The 24,849-nt window shown below is 39.2% G+C and overlaps 3 protein-coding genes across 7 annotated transcripts in view; 1 reads left to right on the top strand and 2 right to left on the bottom strand.

The window, feature by feature from the left end:
- Window positions 1–288: 288 nt before the first annotated feature.
- On the bottom strand, window positions 289–13,012 carry yy1b (YY1 transcription factor b). 2 transcript variants are annotated; one of them, XM_061901069.1, is made up of 5 exons: window positions 12,284–13,012; window positions 10,485–10,644; window positions 10,352–10,412; window positions 3,808–3,966; window positions 289–1,059 (listed from the first exon to the last, which is right to left on the bottom strand). In XM_061901069.1, the coding sequence occupies exons 1-5, from the start codon at window positions 12,828–12,830 to the stop codon at window positions 877–879; spliced, it is 1,110 nt and encodes a 369-aa protein (XP_061757053.1). In that variant the 5' UTR covers window positions 12,831–13,012; the 3' UTR covers window positions 289–876. The 2 variants fall into 2 exon arrangements, with proteins under 2 accessions (XP_061757053.1, XP_061757054.1); XM_061901070.1 differs by having other exon boundaries at window positions 10,485–10,632; window positions 12,284–13,011.
- Window positions 12,018–21,853, top strand: LOC133553168 (uncharacterized). The gene is made up of 3 exons (XM_061901068.1): window positions 12,018–14,718; window positions 14,797–14,855; window positions 14,937–21,853. The coding sequence occupies exon 3, from the start codon at window positions 18,698–18,700 to the stop codon at window positions 19,907–19,909; it is 1,212 nt and encodes a 403-aa protein (XP_061757052.1). The 5' UTR covers window positions 12,018–14,718; window positions 14,797–14,855; window positions 14,937–18,697; the 3' UTR covers window positions 19,910–21,853.
- Window positions 20,718–24,849, bottom strand: part of evlb (Enah/Vasp-like b) — an 86,699-nt gene continuing 82,567 nt past the window's right edge. For all 4 annotated transcript variants that reach the window (XM_061901066.1, XM_061901063.1, XM_061901065.1 and 1 more), the window contains exon 13: window positions 20,718–23,380. In XM_061901066.1, the coding sequence (XP_061757050.1) occupies window positions 23,343–23,380 (38 nt within the window). In that variant the 3' untranslated portion in view covers window positions 20,718–23,342. The remainder of the gene's footprint in view (window positions 23,381–24,849) is intronic.

Genomic DNA, 24,849 nt, shown 5'->3' with positions numbered 1-24,849 from the left:
ATGCAGCAAAGCCAGATAGCAACATTTTTATTTTCATATACCTATGCCCCAAAGTGCCATTTATAAAAAGCAGTGTTTTCAATGCACAGCAGGTTCAACATGTTTTAAAGGGTGACTAAACTTAAACTTTAAGAGCAAAAATGTGTCAAACTTAAAAAAAAACACACAAAAAAACTCACTTCCTATGAGCTACTTTGCTGTCAGATGTTTCACTGCAAGATGAAATATGAACAAAATGAAAACACAAGCTGAAAATGTAGCAGTTAGGAGAGAAAGCCTTTGCAACAATTGCCATAATTCAACAGCGCTGACGTGTTTATTGTGGCCAGGTGATACACACGGCAGAGGTTATTGATTTATTGTCTGTACATGACATTTTAACAAAAAAGGAAGTGATGCTTACCTCGCTGCGACTAAAAGATTAACATTTACAAAATCAAAATCCCACCGCTCTAACGGTCTACTAAGTCCAACACAGCCATATTACAAGTACAGGAGGTTATTGTGTGGTTAGCATGGATTAGAGTGCGGATGCAAACATTACAGTTGGGGGGTGAAGGGAAGGCGTACAATATGCACACCTGAAAGGCAAAGAAAAGCCGTGTGACTAAATGAAAACATCAAACAGGATATACGCGCCTCGCTCTGGTAAAAATAAGTCTCTGATGTTTTTGTCCCTAGGCTCCGTCTTGAGCAATCTGGGGGGCCCGGAGGGACAGTCAAGCCCTTTGTGGGAGGGGTTGTAATCATCCCTGTGTTCCTGATTCCAAATGACAGCCAAAGCGACAGAATGCAGGAGAACGATCTCCGTGTCTTTTCTTCCTCTAAAAAGTATTTCCGTGAGGACACGTCCATGTGGGCGGACCCCCCCGCCCCTCATTGGTTATTCTTGGCTTTGGCGTGTGTGAGGATGTGAGACTTGAGGTTGGTCGACTGGGCAAATTTTTTATTGCAGCCGTCGAAGGGGCACACGTACGGTCGGTCGCCCGTGTGGATCCGGACGTGCGTGCGCAAGTTGAAGTCCAGGGAGAAGCGCTTGCCGCAGCCTTCAAATGTGCACTGCAGAGGGGAAATGGGAAGTCAAAGGTTACCTAGAGATCATCTGGCAGCATGAGAAGACCCTCCCCCAAAAGAAACGCTGTTTGAATTGTGCATTCCAGAAAAATGGAAGCTCAACAAAAAACATTGGAAAACCGGGATAAACTATTAGGGGTCACAAAACAAAGCATTTGAGGGCCAAAAGTTGATATTTTTATTTTGTAAAAGGCGCAAACCAACCAAAGCAAAGAAAGTATTTATGCTGAGTAGCTGCATTTGGGACACTTGTGAGCCTTTGTTTTGTTTAATAAGATGTGGAAACCCTACACAACATTTTCACAGCCTCTAACGTTTACAACGACAAAACCCACACAATAACACCGTGCTCCAAATACTTTTTATCCACGACATACATTTGAAAATATAAACGTAGCATCTCAAACAGATGCCTCCTTGGTGGCTGTGATATTAATGGGTCAATCGATACTGAAGGGATAATATGCCGATCAATGTGTGTCACATTGAGAAAAAAAACGTGGCCGATACAGCTGCTGTGTCGTCTGACTGTGAAGTGCCAAACTTTTTATAGGAAGTGCTTCTTTCGACTCACAAGAGACAGATCATACTGAAATATGTTGTTATAGCGCGCTATCCATCTATCCATCCATTTCTACCGCTTGTCCCTCTCGGGGTTGCAGGGGTGCTGGAACCTATCCCAGCTACTGTCGGGCAGAAGGTGGGGTACACGCTGGACAAGTCATCGCAGGGCTTTTTGAGTTTATTATTTGGCTCAGCCCAGCAATTCATACAAAAGGGGGAAAAAAGGACATTTGCTGACCATTTATTTTCAGGTTAAATTTAAAGCAGATGGCACCATTATGAAACACCACCACACTATGGGTGCACTGTCAATACAACCTATGAGTGTGCCACAGTTACATGTGCCTCATTTATCCATCACTAGCTGTAATTACGTCTACTCTGATAGTCTTGCGTTGCAGTTGACGTTTTTACTTCAACAAACTCACCTGCAGAGCTGACGCCCAGAGAACAGTTTGAGGAGAGAAGTGTTACGGGGTGCGGTTGTATCCAGAAAAAAAATCAACAACAATTTTATGTATATTGTTTCAATTACAGGTCTCCAAATTATTTATTTTAAGATGCATAGAGAAGCCTTTAATTTATTTTCAAGTTGTACTTCCTTTTTTGGGGGGAATTTTGTCAATCGTTCACAATCACTATAAAAGACATGACGGATAGATTTTTTTTTATTGCATTCTAAATACTAAATAAACGTAAATAAAAGTCTACTTGCAGCGGAGCCAATGGGAGCTCCATTATTCCGCCCATAAAATCTGATAAATAACCATTCAAAAAGCGCCAACAATACTCAATTTATTTTTCGTGACTTTAATATTAAAGTATTGGTGATATTGTTATTATAAACGCAAACGCAGACAAACTTTGTAGAGCGGCGCCGTGATCACTTCCGGGTGTGCCTATGTTTACATCATCGACTGGTCTGCTGTTTCCTCGCTTCCCTTCTCCCTGTAAATTTATTGTAGATCATAAATCAGGCCTCTCACCTTAAAAGAGATGGCTGAGAATATAATCCGAAAAGTCGGGAGACTTAGACAGCCATTTAGGATCTGGAACTGGCGAGAACGACACAAAAAGCTCGTGTTCCCCCCCTAATGGAGGTGTTTGTTAATGGATGTTTTAGGGGCTCTATAGGCAGAATTGAATGGCTCCCAGTGTCCATTGTAAGCGGACTATAGATCAAATGTATTTAATATTTAGAATGCATAAAAGAAAAATCCATCCGTTGTCATGTATTTTATGATTGTGAATGATGGACAATCCCCCAAAAAAGTGCAGTACACAAAGTCGGGTTGAGGAAGGAGTTTTTTCCCTTCATGACGTTACCAATGCTTTTATTTTAACAAGTAATTCAATTTTTTTCTGTCCTTACGTTACGTTTCATGTACACTAACATGACAAACTACTTTTGATGTGTTTTTTCCAACATGACAGCATCAGAAGCACAGGGTTTACTATGTGCAAGAATTGAGATAATCAAAGTGTTGTCAAAAGGTAAACGCCCCGCTTTTTTAGCCAATGCACAGCTTGATAGTTTATATTGATAAACTTTTATTTAATTAAATGGCGAAAAGAAAAAGATGACGAGTGGGATACATTTTAGGATGAATGTGCAGAGGAAATGTGCTCTTAAATTAAATTTGAGGAGACTCTACCAATTTCTGATTATTTGTTGTATGTATAAATATATATATATATATAAATATATATACACACATATGTATATATGCACGCAACGGTGCGCGCACACACACACACATCAACAAGAATGTTTTATGAACATTTGTGCATTTGTTTGTCATTAAAATTATTATAGAAAACTCTTACATGATCAAACATATTTTACTTGGCTTACCAGTGTGTTCAAAGTTTTTAAAAACAAAACCTTAATTGAATTTGGTTAGATGTGCCAGTCTGAACCCTGGTCAGCAGCATCTCATCCACACAAAGAAGCTTTTATCGTCCACTTTGTGACTCATAAACCTTTCATCCATTTAACAGCCCATTTACCCTCCAATCTCCAGCTAATTGCTATATTAAATCTCCTTCATGTTGCATGTTACTTTAAGGAGTTGTTTAGGACCAGTGGAGATGACAGACTTGGATGACACGCTGATAAAAGCACTACAGCAATGAGTGTTAACATGAATGTAGCCTTATCAATCCAACCTGGAAGGGTTTCTCCCCCGTGTGGACAAGCTGGTGGCGTTTGAGCTTGGAGCTCTCCACGAAGGCCTTTCCACATTCAGCACAGACGTGCACGCGGGGCCCATGGGTGTGGAGATGCTTCCTCATGGCCGAGTTGTCCCTGAACATCTTTGTGCAGCCCTAAAGAGATACACAACTGGCGTGACTTCCACAAAAAAAAGACTGCAAAGATGATATGGTAAAAAAAAGAAAGTGTTGCGGTATTAAGAGATTAACAGTTTCAGGTATATTTCCTTCGGTGTACCTCCTCATTTTTTTAATTAACTACAGAAACAAATCTGACTTTACAAAGATAATTACTTTGTATTGATTATTTGTAAGTGTAGGGCAAATAACATTATCAGATAATGACCAAAAATATTGTACATCCTTTTGAAGTGATAACTTTAATCTCCGATATCCCCAGGTGAGATGGTATTTAATGAAAAGATTAATAAAATATTTAAAATATTATTATTCAGTCCATCTTTGGAGTTCTGTGTAAAATAATATAAGATTCGGCCTTATTTTTTTGGTGTTGTTCCAATGCAAACAAAAGAAGTACACATGTGAATACAAAAGCATTTGTAATTTCAACAATTATCTTGGAAAAGTGGAGCATTATCTGACAGAAATGCAGGGGTGCCAATATTTTGGGCCATGACTGCGCACACGCATGCACGCACGCACACAAATATACAGGTTTTCTCCTTAAAGTATTTGATTGTGGCTGTGCACCACAGCTTCATATTTGCAGCGACACCTAACATAATAAAGTAATATAATGTATTGTAGCGTCCAGAAGAAAACAAAGAAAGTCTGACACTCGTTTTAGCTTTTATTGCCAAATTTATGCTAACAACAGGTCCGATTCCAACAAGTATTTCCTCTGTGCACACACGTCTAACTCCGTGCTTCACTCCTAGACACACAACTTCTTCATTCCCTGCAGACATAGTGAGTTCACAGACCATTGGAAAAATTACCATCTAAAACACACTAACACCAGCAGGTAGTTACAGTATGCATGGCTAAATATAATTTATTATATGCACACTATTGACTTAATGATGGACCGAAAATTTGATGGGAAAAAGATGTACTTTGATTACCGGAACCGTGCTCCCGAAATTGAACGTTGTAATTGCATAAACTATCCGTATGGGATTGTCTGGAGCGGAGGTAGCGTGTCAGCGCTGTTGACGTACTTTAATATATCTGAGATATACCCGCCGACAGCGATCGTTACAATTTAAGATAACACTTGTTGCTTTTAATGAGAGAAAGGCAGTGAGCGACAGAAGTAAAGGGTCTTTAAACAAGGGTATAACACCAGAAATAAATGCTAGATTATTTGCCAATCAATGTTATTAAAGAAAGAGTGACTAAAAAGATTGGAGAAATCTCTAAAAAAATGATTGTAAAAGTACATTGTACAATAAGGAGCAAGCATTTAAAAATGGAAAAAACAATATTATGTCAAAAAAATATGTATGCTCATACTATACTATCCATCTATCCATCCATCAATTTTCTACCGCTTAATAAAAACAGATGTTTTTTTGTTTGATAACCCCGAATGCAGCTGAGATAGGCTCCAGCAGCCCCCGCAACCCCACGAGCGGTAGTAATGCAGCTGAGATAGGCTCCAGCAGCCCCCGCTACCCCAAAAGGGACGAGTGGTAGAAAAATGGATGGATGGAAAATGTTTTGCCTTTTTAAAGACCATATACTATGCATCACAGCAAACCATGTGATGATGTCATAATGACCACACAGGTTTTTTTATTTTTTGGCAATTTAGGGGAAACCCTGATTTTATTTATATATATATACACATATATATATATATATATATATATTAGGGCTGTGAATCTTTGGGTGTCCCACGATTCGATTCGATATCGATTCTTGAGGTCACGATTCGATAATATAGCAATTTTTTTCGATTCGATTCTCGATTAAAAAACTATATTTTTCCCATTCAAAACGATTCTGTATTCATTCAATACATAGTATTTGAGCAGGATCTACCCCAGTCTGCTGACATGCTAGCAGAGTAGTAGATTTTTTTCAAAAAGCTTTTATAATTGTAAAGGACAATGTTTTATCAACTGATTGCAATAATGTAAATTTGTTTTAACTATTAAACGAACCAAAAATATGACAAATTTTATCTTTGTGAAAATATTGGACACAGTGTGTTGTCAAGCTTGTGAGATGCGATGCAAGTGTAAGTCACTGTGACACTATTGTTATTTTTTTTATATATAAATGTCTAATGATGTCAATGAGGGATTTTTAATCACTGCTACGGTGAAATTATAACTAATATTGATACTGTTGTTGATAATATTAATTTTTGTTTCACTACTTTTGGTTTGTTCTGTGTTGTGTTTGTGTCTCCTCAATTGCTCTGTTTATTGCAGTTCTGAGTGTTGCTGGGTCAGGTTTGCTTTTGGAATTGGATTGCATTGTTATGGTATTGCTGTGTTTTGTTTTGTTGGATTGATTAAAAAATAAATAAATAAATAAAATAAACATTAAAAAAACGATTTTTAAAAATAAGAATCGATTGTGAATCGCAAAACGTATTCGATTCGATTCGTATTTGAATCATTTTTTCCCCACGCCCGTAATATATATATATATATATATATATATATATATACACATATACACACATATATACCGTATTTTTCGGAGTATAAGTTTTGTCGAAATATAAGTCCCACCTGCCGAAAATGCATAATAAAGAAGTAAAAAAAAACATATATAAGTCGCACTGGAGTATAAGTCGTATTTTTGGGGGAAATGTATTTTATAAAACCCAACACCAAGAATAGACATTTTGAAGGCAATTTAAAATAAATAAAGAATAGTGAACAACAGGCTGAATAAGTGTACGTTATATGACGCAAAAATAACCAACTGAGAAGGTGCCTGGTATGTTAACGTAACATATTATGGTAAGTCATTCAAACAACTAAAACATATAGAACATGATATACGTTTACCAAACAAGCTGTCACTCCTAATTGCTAAATCCGATGAAATCTTATACGTCTAGTCTCTTACGTGAAAGAGCTAAATAATATTATTTGATATTTTACGGTAATGCGTTAATAACTTCACACATAAGTCGCACCCCCGGCCAAACTATGAAAAAAACTGCGACTTATAGTCCGAAAAACACGGTATATATTAGGGGTGTAACGGTACACAAAAATTTCGGTTCGGTACGTACCTTGGTTCAGAGGTCACGGTTCGGTTCATTTTCGGTACAGTAAGAAAACAACAAAATATCAATTTTTTGATTATTTATTTAACAAATTTGCTAAATCTTACATCAAAAATATTTTTCTTAGTGGAATATTTGATGTGAAGTAATTAGAAACTTGGATAGGTCAATAATTCATAATTACATTTATTTTGATTCAATATTATGTTTTGAGCAATGACAGTTTGAAAGAAAAAAAACAGCTTTGTTTTATTAGTCAACGTTGCAACTTTTTCTAAATTACATTTAGCCTTTAAGCTTTTTTATTTCACTTTTGTTTATGTTTTTATTTATTTTAATAGTATTTTTAGAATATGCTGTGGGCCTTTAAAACATTAGCTGTGGGCCGCAAATGGCCTCCAGGGCACACTTTTGACACCCCTGCTATAGATAATACAAAATAAAATCTGATAAATCTATGGATAAAAAGCAGAGCCTGGCGACGCATGCGCATTTATCATAACTCTCTCGCTCTCTCTGTCTCTGCCCCTCCCTCACGAATGTTGCTGCGCTAACCACTTTTTTGTTTTGTTTTTAACCCCTTCTTAACCCTGAACGTACATTGAAAATACACGCAACCCTAACTCAAAATGCCGGACATTCGAGGCATTTAAGAAACTCCACCTGGACAGCTCCGCAAAGAGGACATGTCCGGTGAAAAGAGGAGGTATGGTCAGTCTATCATAGCCCAGTCGTTGCTAGCATGCCGTGTGTTGTTATTTTTTTGATTGATTGAAACTTTTATTAGTAGATTGCACAGTACAGTACATATTCCGGACAATTGACCACTAAATGGTAACACCCCAATAAGTTTTTCAACTTGTTTAAGTCGGGGTTCACGTAAATCAATTCGTGGTGCCTCGGTGTGCATTGTTTACACAACGTGCGGCGCTACTTAAATTGTCCGTGTCGTTCGGTACACCTCCGAAACGAACCGAAACCCCCGTACCGAAACGGTTCAATACAAATAGACGTACCGTTACACCCCTAGTATATACATATATATATATTATATATATATACATATATATATGATATATATACATATATATATATATATATATATTATATATACACACACACGCATATATAATACATACTGTATAGTATAATGTAGGTCAATAGTAAAGTATATGTATACTGTATAATAAGTATAGGTAAACTTGCTACTAATACTGAAATCATGAAATATTGAGTATGATATGTTGTACAATCAGAACAAGTATAGTTTCCTGTATATTACATATGTATCAATGGGAGGGGGGGGAGGATTTTTTTGTTTAATATTAGTTTTCCCATAATTTGTTTCTGTGTATTTTATTAATGTGACATTCAGTCTAGTTGTTGTTTTTGTTTGCTTTGAAATAAAAAAGAGGCAAGCTGTAAGACAAGACATTCAATTTTGTGAAACAGTTGCAATTAAGTATTAGGACTAGGCGATATGGACTAAAAATAAAATATCAATTTTTTTTCACAAAATAAAAAATAATTCAATTTTTCCATATCTTTTAATAAACCAATATATACAAAGAACAGAGATAATTCAAAATCAGTTTTGCTTTTATTTGATCAAAACTGGTTGTTTGAAATGACACTGCATCTTACTCTTTGAAGAATTCTAATTCGTATAATGTTATTTTTAGACAAAGTATACATTTGACTTTTTATGCAATCATTTTCAAAGAACTACTCTATCGAGAAAGCCACACTTCTGTTTTTTTAATAAAATACTTTGTTAAACAAAAATGTAGCATTGTACATTTCATGCAAATAAATAAACTCCACCTTTGATATTAAATAAGTAAAAACTTAAAACTTCCGTCTTAAATAAAATACTTAGGTAAACATGTAGCCTTTTTTAAAACACACCTCGCAGCTTGCAGTCATTTGTTCAACGCCTGTTGCCGCACATCTAAAGCACTGACAACATTTGTATTTTCTTTGGAACAAACGTCTCAACAGGGCTGGGCGATGTATCGATATATCGCGGGTTTGTCTCTGTGCGATATAGAAAATTACTATATATCGTAATATTCAAGTATACGTTCTCACGCAGTTGCTTTTAGCTGCAGGTATTACACTACAGGCTCTTCTCACTTCTTTTTGTCTCTCCTTCTCACAGACAAGCAGGCGCACAAACTTACACACATCACGTCATACGTCACATACGTATACGCCCTCGCCCAGCAGAGAGACTGGGTAACGTTAGCCGTGATGCTAACGTAGCCGTACGAGTCGTAATAAGAGAGAAAGAAGGTGCGAATCTAGTAATAAATGAAGGAAGACTTAATTCCCAATAAAAACAGCAGGGGGTCCATCGTCTGGCGGTGGTTCGGTTTCGAGTAGGGAATATGTCGAACAGACAACAGTAATTTGTCAAGTGTGGGGCAAAAGCGTTGCTATAAAAAGTAGCATTACTGCTAATATGTAGCATCATTTGAAAAGTCACTCGCTAGAGAATGAAGAGAATTTAATAACGTCCGTAGTAACCTACCACATAATGAAGGACGAATACTATTTGATTTCCTATTATGCAGCTCTTTTTCATTTGACACTTAAAATGCATCTGACAATTTTGCACCTTATGTTTTGGAAATGACATGAATGTTTGTGCCACTGCTTAACAACTTTAATAAATACACTTTTGGTCAATTGACTTAGTTGTGATTTCCCTCTCTACATGAAAGTTTAAAAGTAGCATATATGAATGCAGTATAAAGAAGAATGTTTTAAAGTAGACACGTAGAATCATCATACTGCTGTAATTATATGTATCAAGTGTTCATTCAAGGCCAAGGCAAAATATCGTAATAAATATCATATATCGCGATATGGCCTAAAAATATCGCGATATTAAAAAAAGGCCATATCGCCCAGCCCTACGTGTCAATCTCATTAGCATTTACATTATCCATGTTTTGGTAGGCTAATGCGAGGGAGGGCTATGGAAGCTAATGGGGACAAAAAGTATGCTGCGCAAGAGGAGAAAAAAAACATTGATTTTTTTATGTTTTGAATAGTCTACAACAAAACCCCAGAATTTATCGATAAAATAAATATATCTGCCAGGCCAATTAATTAATAAAACATTTGTAGTTGGGTGTTTGTAATGCATCACATAGAAAACTGATTTGAGGGCATCTTGCAAAAGAAGGCAACCAGAATATTGGAAACATCTCAGTATTGTATGCATGGTATGATTTAATGCACATATTGTCCAGTAAAGTACTGTGCTATCAAGCTTACTTTGTGAGGACAAGCTATTGTTCGTGGAGCATCGTCTTCTTTGACTTTCCTGGGTTTCATTCTGTTAAAGCACATACATTGTTTATTTTTGCATGAATACCACCATTGTCTACCAAGTTCAATACACTCTCACCTGGCAAACTCGGCCAGTTGCTTGGGATCAGAGAGGTCGATGCCTGGGATGCCGCCGGGTGGCAGCTTTTTCCCTGTCATGTACTCGGAGTAATCCGGGGGCGAGTTCTCGACAATTTGCTCTTCCACCACTGACTCGTGGTCGATGTCTTTATTTTCATCTAAAAATACATTACAGAGACTGAACGGAAAACACAATGGCTATTCCCTGAGGGCTCACAGGTGAGAAGCTACTGCAGCAGCAAAAGTGAATGGGATGACACTACTTGTGTATTATCATTTAAGAGGCAATGTGGAATACAAATGAAAGGGGGTATGTGAACTATGTCAGTGGTTCTCAAATGGGGGTACGCGTACCCTTGGAGGTGCTTGAAGGTATGCCAAGGGTTACGTGAGATTTTTAAAAAATATTCTAAAAATAGCAACAATTCAAAAATCCTTTATAAATATATTTAATGAATAATACTTCAACAAAATATGAATGTAAGTTCATAAACTGTGGAAAGAAATACAACAATACAATATTTAGTTTTGACAGCTAGATTTTTTGTGGAATTAAGATCATAAATCCAGATGGATCTCTATTACAATCCCCAAAGAGGGCACTTAAAGTTGATGATTACTTAGGTGTAGAAATCTTTATTTATAAGTGAATCACTTGTTTATTTTTCAACAAGTTTTTAGTTATTTTTATATCTTTTTCTCCAAATAGTTGAAGAAGGACCACTAAAACTGAGCAATATTTTGCACTGTTATACAATTTAATAAATAAGAAACTGATGACAGTGTTGTATTTTACTTCTTTATCTTATTTTTTTTCAACCAAAAATGCTTTGCTCTGATTAGGGGGTACTTGAATTAAAAACATGTTCACAGGAGGTACATCACTGAAAAAAGGTTAAGAACCACTGGACTATGGGACCATGTGAGTAGTTTGTCATCGAATTGTGTGCATTGAAAATGTTAGGAGTATAAAGCGAAATGGAATAAAACATTTATTTGTGATAGCATCACAGGCGTCTGTGGATGTTAGTCGGGTTTGTACAGAGGCCGATATGGCAGCAGCTCGTTTTCCCCAGTCGGCCACCGTATGTTTGAAATGCACGAACGCTTCCTCTCCACTTTTCGCAGCGTGCTCTAAAAATAGCGCCACCGTTGAAAACAGTTACATATTTCAAAACGTACATGCCTACTAAGTAGTTTTCCATGACACAAACCGTGCAAGAGGATCACAACTTTATGTGTTCGCGTTGCTAGATTGATTGACAGCTCGTCAAGGCTTAACAAGGCCCTGGATTAGCTGCTAGTGGCCAGCACGAGCTAACAAGCAGCTAACTGAAATTACGATTGACAAATTATCTTAAAGTTAACATATATTCGACATAATTTTACGGGAAAGTGTAAGTGGCACAGCAGTGGTGTGATTTGGTCTGTGCTTAGCACAAATGTGGCAGTATTTGCCTGGCGTGCCTGCAAGAGCCCAGCAGCCGCCAGGACTGCATGACCGTCGCCGGCGCCATTTTTCGGGGCCGCCGCCATATTTCTCGGACGCGGGGAATATGGCGGCGCCCTGCAACACCTAAAACATGGCTTCCCGTCAAAACATAAACACATTTCCGCGCACCGAATTGAGCTTCGTCGTCGAAAACCAGACGAAACCCCGCTCGACTCGTCGCTTTTCAGAGTGGTTTGCAAGCGGGGCATTCCAGGAAATAGTCGGGTGCAGCAAGGACAACGCCCTGGCAACGAGGCCTCGTGTAGCCGACATCTGACAGCCGCGGCTGGGCTAACGTTACTCACCCGACGCCCACATCGTCACCGAGAACTCCCCCTCCAGCGTCTTTATCTGCACCTGCTTCTGTTCCCATTTTCTCGCTCCGGTGTCCGAGCCGCTCAAATAGCTCTTTTTGCCTGCTTTCTTCCCGCCGCCTGCTCGTTTCACTCGACCCACGGAGCTCTTTCCAGCTACCGCCACCAAAGTCTGCTCGATGTACTCATCCTCCACTCCGGGGGCCGGCACCGGAATTAGGATCTGGTCCTCGAATCGCCCATCATCCGTGTGCAGGTCGCAGTCATCCCCGCCGACCACCTCCTCCCGGGTCTGCACCAGGATCACATCCGGATGGTGGTGGTGATGATGGTGGATAGAGCTGTGGTCGTCCAGCGGCTGGAGGGCGATCATGGGCTGCTCATCGTCGTCGTCGTCGTCGTCCTCGTCGCCGCCGACTACCGTGGTTTCGATGGTCTCCACCGGTATGGTCTCCACCTCTATCTCGTGAAGCTCCACGATCTCGGCCGGCATATCCGAGCCGTCTGTTGCGATGTACAGCGTATCGCCGGATGCCATGTTGAAGTCCGCCAGCTTGCCTCTATCATTCACGCCGTGTTTATGCTACTGTTTTGGGGGGTTTATCCACCACGCTCGCTCTTACACGCCCCCCAACTCAGCTCTTGCCACTTCCCGCATTCGCTGCCTCTTCCTCCGCACCAACTCTCGCCACTCTGCCGACTCGCTCCAGATCTCGTTGCCACTTATTTCCCGAGTTGGGAAACCTCGCGAGATTTTGGGTGAGACGCTAACCCCAAGGCGGAAGTTTCGTCTTAAAGGTTTGCTTTTTCATGTACACGTTTTAGTTAGTGTTGTAAGCACAATACCAATGGCGCGCAACTTGCAAAATGCGCAACCGCATTTTGCAAATTTAATGTCAAATCAGGCTTCACGGTGGAAGAGGGGTTAGTGCGTCTGTCTCACAATACGAAGGTCCTGCAGTCCTGGGTTCAATCCCAGGCTCGGGATCTTTCTGTGTGGAGTTTGCATGTTCTCCCCGTGACTGCGTGGGTTCCCTCAGGGTACTCCGGCTTCCTCCCACCTCCAAAGACATACACCTGGGGATAGGTTGATTGGCAACACTAAATTGGCCCTAGTGTGTGAATGTTGTCTGTCTATCTGTGATGGCCCAGTGACTTGTCCAGGGTGTACGCTGCCTTCCGCCCGATTGTAGCTGAGATAGGCGCCAGCGACCCCAAAAGGGAATAAGCGGTAGGAAATGGATGGATGGATGTCAAATCAAATGTTAATTGGATTCATCACTATACAGTGTACATCCACGACTAAACTACCACAACTTGGTTTACTATTTATAAAATATAATAATGTAGGGTTACCTGGAACTTGAAATAGGCCACCCGGCCTGAATCCACACTTAGTAGTTGGTAGTTGGTGATGAATCCAATAAACATTTGATTTGATTTGACTTGACATTAAATTTGCAAAATGCGGTTGCGCATTTTGCAAATTGCGCACCATTGGTATTGTGCTTACAACATTATTATAAACCAGGGGTCGGCAACCAAAAACACCAAAACAAATCTGTCTGGAGCCGCAAAAAATTAAAAGCCATATTACATACAGATAGTGTGTCATGAGATATAAGTTGAATTGTGAGAACTTAAAGGAAACCAAATATACTCAAATATAGCTACAAATGAGGCATAGTGATGCAATATGTACATACAGCTAGCCTAAATAGCATGTTAGTATCAATTAGCTTGCAGTCATGCAGTGACCAAATATGTCTGATTAGCACTCCACACAAATCAATAACGTCAAAAAAACTCACCATTGTTTGTTCATGCACAATAATATAAGTTTGGTGGACAAAATGAGACAGAAAAAAAGTGACATAAAACACGTCTCAGAAAGTCGGAGAAAGTTATACATGTAAACAAACTAAGGTGAGTTCATGGACCACCAAAATTAGTCGGACAAAACGGCGCTGGCCAAATACTCGAATCAGTGAAGCATGTTTAATATAAACAATGTGCTTTATAGCAATTAGGGAGGTTTGTGTCATGTTTGTCCTCCTACAGAAACTATATTAAAACAAAAAATTGTTTATTTCCCCTCATAATTTCCATTTTTCATATATTTTAGAAAAAGCTCCAGAGAGCCACTAGGACGGCGCTAAAGAGCCGTGGTGTAAGTGTTGTTGAAAACTTACACTTTATATTTTTTGTTTTAAGGATTAACATTTTTTGTTGTAAATTATTATGGTTCTGAAGTCATGTTATATATTTTGTAAATAAGACACATTTGGGTTACTATAAAAGGGGCAATTAATTTTCTTTGTCACACCGCTATTCTCGCGAAATTTGGTGTGCTGTTTGGAGTTGCAGACATGCAAAGGACTTTGGGCCATCAGCAGCAGTGGGGAACATTTGGCTAGCTGAACAAGGTATTTGTCATATTGTGTTGTAATCTTCTGTATTGTTGTGGAGTGCATTGGTTTGATTTTTTTTGTTCGCTCATTTAGTTGCACAACACTGGAGTGTTTGCTGCACAAGAACCTCCGAAGTGGCAGGCGGCCACGAGGTAGCTATTTTTGTTTGGCACCTTGTTTGCCTGGGACTGAAGTATTTCTAAAACTATTGTATTTCATGTCTTGTCCTGTAGTTTTCACGGCTAAAAACTCAAGTATAGAGCCCGTCTTTAAGAAACCGAGCCAGTGTTGTCATTTCGGAGCCACAGTGAAAACTCACCCAGCCCAGCGCCGGTGAGAAGGACGTCAAGACGAAGACGCCAGCAGGTGCAGTGGGTGACGGTACCGTGGTGCGACACCAGAGGGCGCCAGTACCAAAGCTCATCACACACAAGCAACTAAGCAATGTATTAAGAATGAGTAAAGTGGAAATTAAGGAAGGACTTTGCTAAAGGAAAAACGAGTGTTTTAAGTCAAGTTTGAAGGTCCACTATAAGTTTCTACAGCATATTTGTCAAAAGTTACTTAATTTTTACTGTACCTCAAAGTGATGCATTGTTGTTGAAATAAGAGTTTTGTGCATTTTGCTTAAGGTCAAAACAGCATTTTAAGTTTCTAAAAAGATACTTACAAGTTAAAGTCCAACCAAGCGAATTTTAAGAAGTATTTTTGGAATTTAAACAGTGTGTTAACCAAACGCTAAAGATGACTGACAAAGATAAAGAAGAGTTACCACTTTACGAAGTTGCAGAACATGAAGTGCAAGCTGCAGAACAAAAAACTGTTTGTAGAGGTGAAAGACTAAGAACATTAACTGAAAAGGGTAAAAAACTTCAAGAGGAGAAACTAAAGAGCCTCAAACACAAATATTCACTTGTTTTTGAAAAATGGAGATATGAAGCAAGATTGAGCAGAGTAATGCTGAGAAAGGAAGCTTCAGAAAGTGAATTAAAGGAATTAATCAATAACGTAAATATCACTTGTAAAGATGTGCAAGTTGTTTATGACCGGATACGTCAAATACAATCTCCTGAAGCAGAAATTAGGCGTAAAGTTGATGCATGCACATCACTCTCCAGATTTATAGTCAACAGAGCTGAAAAATGGCTTGGAGGAGACATTGAGGATGACGAAGAATCGTGGCCAGATGTCGGATCATGCTTAGGATCTGAAAGTTCTAAATCAAGGTCAAAATCACAAAGGTCCACAAGTAGTTCAGGACAATCCCGCTCACAAATAATAAAAAGAATGGAAGCTGAAGCTGAAGCAGCTGCATCTCAAGAAATACTGGCAGTAATGGACGAGCAGGAAAAGGAATAGGCTGAAATACAAAAATTGGAACGCGAGAACTTTGCAAGGCAACAAGCAATGGAAGAGCGGCGTAGAAAGATCGACCGCTTAGAAGAAGTTAAGAAAAGGAATGCTGCTAAAGCTCGCGTAATGGTTTACGATGAAGTTGCAAGTACTGCTGAAAGTCGAAGTTTGTCACACAGTATTAAAGCAGCAAGTGAAACCCAAGCAATCCCTATCACACCAAGCATTCCCTTTCAAGCTATAAACACAACCCAAGTCTTCCATGCTACAAGCCATGCGTTTGCTCCACACATTCAACAAACTCCTATCATACAAGCAAGGGCCACAAGTCAAACACTCAAAGCATCAAGTCCACCATTCATCCCTCAAGCCACACAAATTCAAACGGTTGTAACGCAACCACAAGCAAATTCTGATCTAGTTGGCATACTAGCAGAAGCAATAAGTGCAAATCGACTTCCAACTCCAGAACCTGCATTGTTCACTGGAGACCCACTGAAGTTCAAAGACTGGCAGTTGTCATTTGAAACCTTAATTGAAAGAAAGAACATTCCAAGAATGAAAAACTTTACTATCTCAGGAAGTATCTCGGTGGATCTGCAAAAAGAGCAGTAGAAGGATTCCTCCTAGTAGGTACAGATGAAGCGTACGACTCAGCTTGGAAATTGCTGGAAAAGCGTTTTGGAAATCTGTTCACCATAGGAAAATAATTTAGAGACAAGCTTCATTGTTGGCCGAAAATAAGCTACAAAGATGGAAGTGAGTTAAGGGAATTTGCTGACTTTCTTGGAAGTTGTGAAGCTGCGATACCACACATAAAGGTGTTAGAAGTTCTCAATGATTGTATGGAAATTCAGAGACTCTTGTTGAAACTTCCAGATTTGTTGACTACAAGATGGAACCGCAAAGCCATGAAAATAAGACAAACAAATAATGGAGAGTATCCATCCTTCCGCACGTTTGTGGAGTTTGTGACTATGGAAGCTGACTTTGCGTGCGATCCCATAGCCTCAATGCAAGCACTCAAAGGTTTGGACACAAGTAAACTCAAACATTCACGCAGTCAAGTCATTCAAGCAAAAACGTTTACTACAAACTCAAGTCACTCAACAAGCTCAGGTCACGCAAATACTGTAACCTGTCTCTTCTGCAAAAGGAATGGCCACACTCTTGATAAATGTTTCAAGTTCATGGAAAAAATAGTTCAAGATCGTGTCAAGTTTGCACAGACAGAAAAGCTGTGTTTTGGATGTTTAAAGACTGGACATCGTTCAAAGAAGTGCGATAAAAGGAGCACATGTGGGAAATGTCAAAGGAGACATCCTACATGTCTGCATGACGACAAGTTCATGGAACGTAAAAGGGCAACACCTGCAAAGAGTGACCATAACTTTCAAGACAAAGTAGACACTAAAGTCACAAAGGATGAAGACACATCTACCGCAATCTCCAACAGGGTAATTCAAGACACCTCAAACACGTTGACATCCTCTATACTACCTGTTTGGGTCTCATCCACAAACCACCCAGAGAAATAAGTTTTAGTGTTTGCGCTTCTCGACTCACAGAGCGATACATCTTTCATCTTGGATGAAGTAGCTCAAGATCTCAACACAAATAAAAGCAAAGCCAGTCTGCAGCTATCTACTATGTCCGCCAAGTCAACAGTTATACCATGTGAGAAGCTGGTAAACCTTCAAGTCAGAGTATATAAGTGGGGAAAGAAAATCATATTACCACCAGTCTTTACTTGAGAGTTTATCCCAGTTAACAGGTCACATATCCCGACGTCTGAAACCGCTTTGAAGTGGCCTCATCTGGAAAAGCTAGCAGATAAGTTAGCACCAATGCTCGAATGTGAAGTTGGTCTGCTTATCGGCTATAACTGTCATCAAGCCCTTCTACCAAGAGAAGTTCTTGCAGGCAAAGAAAACCAACCCTACGCACAGCTAACCGGTCTCGGCTGGAGCATAGTTGGTTGCTCGTATCAAGTACACAATCACAATGATGCCATCGGCACAAGTCACAGAATCATTGTGCGTGAAGTAACTCCTGCTTCACAACCAGCAGTTGAACTCAAGCAAGAAATGTGTTTTGTATGGAGAACTCAAGTAAAAGAAGTCATTCCAATTGATGTGATAAAGGCTTTGGAATCTGACTTCTCCGAGCATGCAACAGACGACAATCCAATTTCTCAAGAAGATATTTTGTTCATGACAAAGGTGACAAAAGGCATACGACAAAAAGAAGACAGTCACTACGAACTTCCACTACCATTCAAAACAGACAATCCAAATCTTCCAAACAACAAACAATACGCTGAGCACAGATTGTCCTCATTGGAACGTAGACTCAGAGAGGACGAGAAATACTACAAGTATTATGTCAAGTTTATGGATGACATCATAACCCGCGGAGACGCAGAAAGAGTCCCAGTACAAGAGCTGGAAAACACGACAGCGTGGTACATCCCTCACCACGGGGTTTACCAACCCCATAAGCCTGCAAAGATCCGTGTGTTTTTGATTGTTCTGCCCGTTTCCAGGAATCATCTCTCAACGATCATCTTCTGACTGGACCAGACCTCACCAACACATCGGTCGGAGTGTTATGCCGCTTCAGAAAGGGTCCCATCGCCTTCATGTGTGACGTGGAGAGAATGTTCCATCAATTCCATGTTGTCAAGGAACATCAAGACTACTTGAGATTTCTCTGGTGGGACAAAGGTGATTTGAACTCCGAACCTTCAGTGTACAGGATGAAAGTGCACCTTTTCGGGGCAGCTTCCTCTCCCGGATGCTGTAACTTCGGACTCAAACATCTCGCATCTAAAGGTAAGGACAAGTTCAGCAAAGAGACTGTCAAGTTTATCCAAAGAGGTTTTTACGTTGATGATGGACTTGCTAGTGTAACGTCAACAGCCGAAGCCATAAAGCTGGTCAAAGAGTCAAGAGCACTTTGCAAGACAGGCAAACTGCGTTTGCATAAGTTTGTGTCAAACAATAAAGAAGTGCTCGAAGCAATTCCCCTAGAAGAACAAGCTCAAGCCAAAGAACAAGACCTGGCTCTTGAAGAGCCTCACGTTGAACGCGCACTTGGAGTACAATGGTGTATCGAGGCAGATGAATTCCAATTCAGAGTCAAAGTCAAAGACAACCCGTTGACAAGGAGAGGGGTGCTCTCGACAGTTGCATCAGTCTATGACCCCCTTGGGTTTGTCGCCCCATTCATACTGATTGGAAAGCAAATACTCCAAACGTTGTGCAAAGACAAAGTAAATTGGGACGACGATCTCCCAGACCACATTCTACCACGGTGGGAAGCATGGTTGAGAGACCTGCCCAAACTGGCAGCTCTGAAGATCCCACGAAGCTACTCACAAGACATCAATGTTGTACAGTACGAGTTACATAACTTCTCAGACGCAAGCCTCGAAGGTTATGGCGCATGTTCATACCTCAGAGCAATAAGTAAAGAAGAAAAAATCAGTTGTTCACTAGTCATGGATAAAGCAAGAGTTACACCAATTAAACAAACAACCATCCCAAGACTTGAACTATCATCAGCCGTGACTTCAGTCCGCAACGCAGATGTAATCAAGCGAGAACTGGAAATTGAAAATCTCAAGGAATATTATTGGTCAGATTCACAAGTCGTATTGGCATACATATCCAACGATGCAAAAAGATTTCACACATTCGTCACCAATCGAATCCAACGAATAAGACAAAGCACAAGTCCTGAAAAATGGCAGCACGTCAGCTCAGAGAATATAAAGGTATCCAACAAAGAACGAACAAAGTCACAGATCTTGAAGAGAGAAAAGATGCAGAAATGTTCATCATCAAGCTAGTGCAAAGAGAAGCTTTCCCTGAGGAAATAAAGAAAATCAGATCTCAAAAGGATAATTCTTTACACAAGCACAACAGACTAATACAGTTGAACGCTTTCCTAGACAAGTCAGATGTTCTCAGGGTGGGAGGAAGATTATCCCAATCAGCCTTACATCATGATGTGAAACACCCCTCAATTCTTCCCAAAGAATCTCACGTGTCAGCCCTACTCGTCAAACACTACCATGAACGTGTACATCATCAAGGGAGAGGCATGACTACAAATGAATTGCGTGCAAATGGAATATGGATCTTAGGATGTGGAAATGTTGTTTCATCGCACATCTACCGCTGCGTTAAGTGCAGGAAATACAGAAAAGCTGCAAATGTTCAACAGATGGCAGATTTGCCAGAAGTGAGAACAGAAACAGCGCCACCTTTTACCTACTGCGGCATCGACTGTTTCGGCCCATTCATAGTAAAGGATGGAAGGAAAGAAGTCAAAAGATATGGATTATTGTTCACATGCTTATGTTCTCGAGCTGTGCACATTGAAACAATCGACGACTTATCGACAGATGCTTTCATGAATGCCCTTCGAACTCTGATCGCCATAAGAGGTCCTGTCCAACAATTAAGGTGCGACCAAGGGACAAACTTTATGGGTGCTAGGAGAGAGTTTTCGGAATTAATGAAAGATATGGATCAAGAACAACAAAGAGTCATTGGTTGCGAATTTGTGATGAACGTTCCATCAGCAAGCCACATGGGAGGTATCTGGGAACGCCAAATTCGAACAGTGCGAAGCATACTTACAGCAATGCTTGACAAGTACTCAAACAGACTCGATACGACTAGTCTAAGAACATTACTTTACGAGACAATGGCAATCATCAACAGTAGACCCTTAAGTGTTGAATATCTAAATGATCCCACGGGTCCAGAACCACTAACTCCCAATCACATATTAACGATGAAATCTTCAGTTATTCTTCCCCCTCCAGGACAGTTTTGCAAGGATGATTTGTACTTGAACAAAAGATGGAAAAGGGTGCAATTTCTCGCAAATGAATTTTGGCAAAGATGGATGCGAGAATATTTGTTGAATCTCCAACAGCGACAGAAATGGCAGAAAGTTTCAAGAAACCTGCAAGTAAATGATATTGTGATAATACAGGATGACAACGCTCCAAGATGTAAATGGAAACTAGCTCGAATGATAGAGACTTTGGAAAGCCCAGACGGCAAAGTTCGAAAGGTGAAGTTGAAGACCAGTGAAACCACTTTTGACAAAGGGAAACCACTGACGAGACTGATATACCTAGAAAGACCTATTCACAAAGTCGTGACCCTACTTGAGACTGACCTACACAGTAAAACAGATTCTAACCAGGACACTTTATAGAAAATCACATTGAGAGACAATGAGTGATTTTGGTGGGAGTGTAAGTGTTGTTGAAAACTTACACTTAATATTTTTTGTTTTAAGGATTAACATTTTTTGTTGTAAATTATTATGGTTCTGAAGTCATGTTATATTTTTTTGTAAATAAGACACATTTGGGTTACTATAAAAGGGGCAATTTATTTTCTTTGTCACACCGCTATTCTCGCGAGATTTGGTGTGCTGTTTGGAGTTGCAGACATGCAAAGGACTTTGGGCCATCAGCAGCAGTGGGGAACATTTGGCTAGCTGAACAAGGTATTTGTCATATTGTGTTGTAATCTTCTGTATTTTTGTGGAGTGCATTGGTTTGATTTTTTTTGTTCGCTCATGTAGTTGCACAACACTGGAGTGTTTGCTGCACAAGAACCTCCGAAGTGGCAGGCGGCCACGAGGTAGCTATTTTTGTTTGGCACCTTGTTTGCCTGGGACTGAAGTATTTCTAAAACTATTGTATTTCATGTCTTGTCCTGTAGTTTTCACGGCTAAAAACTCAAGTAAAGAGCCCGTCTTTAAGAAACCGAGCCAGTGTTGTCATTTCGGAGCCACACGTGGGTTGCCGACCCCTGTTATAAAATATTGAAACAATTTAGAATTTAGGATTGTTTGACCAAGTACCCCCACACACACACATAAAGTGTGAAAATATTATCAGTATTATTTAACAAATGTTGAATTTAAATTTTTCTATCCGATATATGTCAGTCATATCAAAAACAGTCCAATTTTGCTTGTTACAAAACAAATTGAAATGTATATTTTTAAATATATATATTAATACAATAAACGATCTCCCGCAATTTCGTATTTTATTAATGTACAATGAAATGGTAAATTGGTTATACTTGTATTGCACTTTTTTACCTTCAAGGTACTCAAAGCGCTTTGACACTATTTCCACATTCACACACCCATTCACACACTGACGGCGGGAGATGCCATGCAAGGCCATAACCACGACCCATCAGGAGCAAGGGTGAAGTCTCTTGCTCAAGGACACAACGGATGTGAAAAGGTTGGTAGAAGGTGGGGATTGAACCAGGAACCTTCAGGTTGCTGGCACGGCCACTCTCCCAACGGCGCCACGCCGTCCCTCTGACAATAAATAACAATAAACAATTTTTCTATTCTAAAAAAAAAAATACAATAAAAACACACGTTAAGTGAAACAGTAAGGCTTATTTATCCAAGACATTGTTCACAGTTTTATTTGATTAATTTCAAACCCAGTGCATTTTATTTTCCCTCTCGACTTGTCCAACAAGGAAGCACTTTGTCATAGAGATAATAAAATGAACAATACTGGCAGCTGATAAACATTTTTTAAAACTATTATTAACAAAATGATCACAAATACTCTGGTGTGTTAATTATTATTATTTTGTTCAAAAGTTCACCCACTGTCTGTTGTTTGTCAAAGCTGCACTACTGTGTTGGCCATAAAGAATAAACACACATTTGAAATGAACAAACGATGAAGAAGCATTTGGTGGTACAGTTCATAAGTGAATAATACAAAACAGAAATATTTCAAAATATGTGCAACAGTTTTACATTTACCATCATATTCTCAATATTTTCATCTATGATTCCTTTTAAGAATACTTCAATAATGAGAAATGATAGTAAGGGTCATAAAAATGAGAGTAAACATAACAAAAATAAAATAAACTCTTGAAAACTTTAAAATAGTTCAAATATATTGAATTGTCTAGTGTTCTTTAGACCAAACAGAGACAGAAAGGAACAGTGGACAACAAAGAGACAGAAATGTAAAGAATTGTAGAGTCCCTTCACACGCACACACACATGCCCGCACACACACACACACACACACACACGGCTCCCTTTGCAAAGCACAAACTCAATGTTACACACACTTGTCACGCAAGTGTCACGGCAACATGGCGGTGGCGCCTCATCGCCACAGTGAACGTAACAGTTTCAGCTTGATTTATCCTTTTGTCGTAGTCCTCCTGCTGTTGAAATTGGCGCGTGGTTCTGGAAGATTATGTTGTGCTAACTCGACTGAGTTCATGTCTAATAGCTGCGAAGGAGGGAAAAAAAACGCAACAGCATCAAATCCTTGTAATGACACAATTACATGACTTTACACCATGAGTCTTAAACTCACGGCATGCTGGCTAATTATGGCTTGCAAGACGACATTTTTATGGCCCTCACATTAAGATTAAAGTTTAATGTTAGCGCAGCCTGTGAGTTTTATATATATGGCACTTTACAGTGGTGTGTACAAACCTACCAATCACTTTGAGATACATGGCTTGCTTTTTCGGAGCACTTATTTAACCACCTTGAACTTCAATAAATCCAAGTACAGGTCCAGACTTACTGATGATCATCTTCAAACCATACTCACAGTCTAAACTACTTTCTCCCTGAAGCCAAATGTGGCTCAGCTATGCAATAGAAAGTGTTGCCAGGTCTCTAGCAGCAAGGAGTAGGCAAGAGAAGCCATGTTCAGAAGAATTGTTCATATTCTTCAATGTTCCATTCATGTCCAGGACAATTCATGTTCAGAAGAACCCATTGAGGTTATAAAACTGGTAATAAAGACGTTAAAATCTAAACACAGCAGATATAGAAGACTGAAGAAACCACAAACAGTTGCTGACGAGAAAAATCAAATTATTATCATTATTGATTTTGTACTTTTTTTCTAAATATTCTTACTTTATTTATGTGTTCATCTTATTTTGTGTTATAATATAAAATAAACATTTGAGAAGATTGGATTTTTTTTTTAACAAAGGTTTTCTGGTGAAAACCTGATCCGAGTCTTACCCAGACTCTGCCTCCAGCGGCCCCCAAATAAATTGAGTTTAAAACCCCTGCTTTATATTGTGTAAAATGCAATGTAATATAGTTTTGTACCACAAACACTGTACATTGCTTGACAAACCAAAAATACACCGTTTACAAGTGTTATCTGTAAAGGATGATATAAAACCAGCGGTCTTCAAATGGGTGTAAATTAGTATTATTTGCTGAGTTTGTGGTTTTAACCCCTTACAAAGACATTATAAATAGTGCAAATAATCAAACAATTAATAAATAAAGATTTACTTATATTCCCCTTAATTTAAGCGTCTCAAATGTTTTTTTTTTCTATGGCAGGTTTATCACTGGAAGAGAGAGATAATACAGAACAAATAGATTTTTATCAAAAGCAATGCATAAGATGTTTGATATGGACCTATGATAAGTAATTAGCATCATTTTGTAATAGATCATAATTTAATACTGAGTATTAAATTATAAGTATAAGTAACGCATGAAAATACGTTAATAATAACGAACTGAGAGCGAACTATAGAAAGGCGTTTAATTTGCCAAAATTCACCCATTTAGAGTTCGGAAATCGGTTAAAAAAATACATGGTCTTTTTTCTGCGACATCAAGGTATATATTGACGCTTAAATAGGTCTGGTGATAATGTTCCCCTTTAAACAAGCAAATTCAAGACTTAGTCCTAAATACTTTTCATGCGTTGTT

The sequence above is a fragment of the Nerophis ophidion genome, linkage group LG05, assembly GCF_033978795.1.
Source record: "Nerophis ophidion isolate RoL-2023_Sa linkage group LG05, RoL_Noph_v1.0, whole genome shotgun sequence".
NCBI classification, from domain to species: Eukaryota; Metazoa; Chordata; class Actinopteri; order Syngnathiformes; family Syngnathidae; genus Nerophis; species Nerophis ophidion.
Note: the sequence above shows the minus strand (reverse complement) of the source record. Positions and strands in the feature narration are given on the sequence as shown.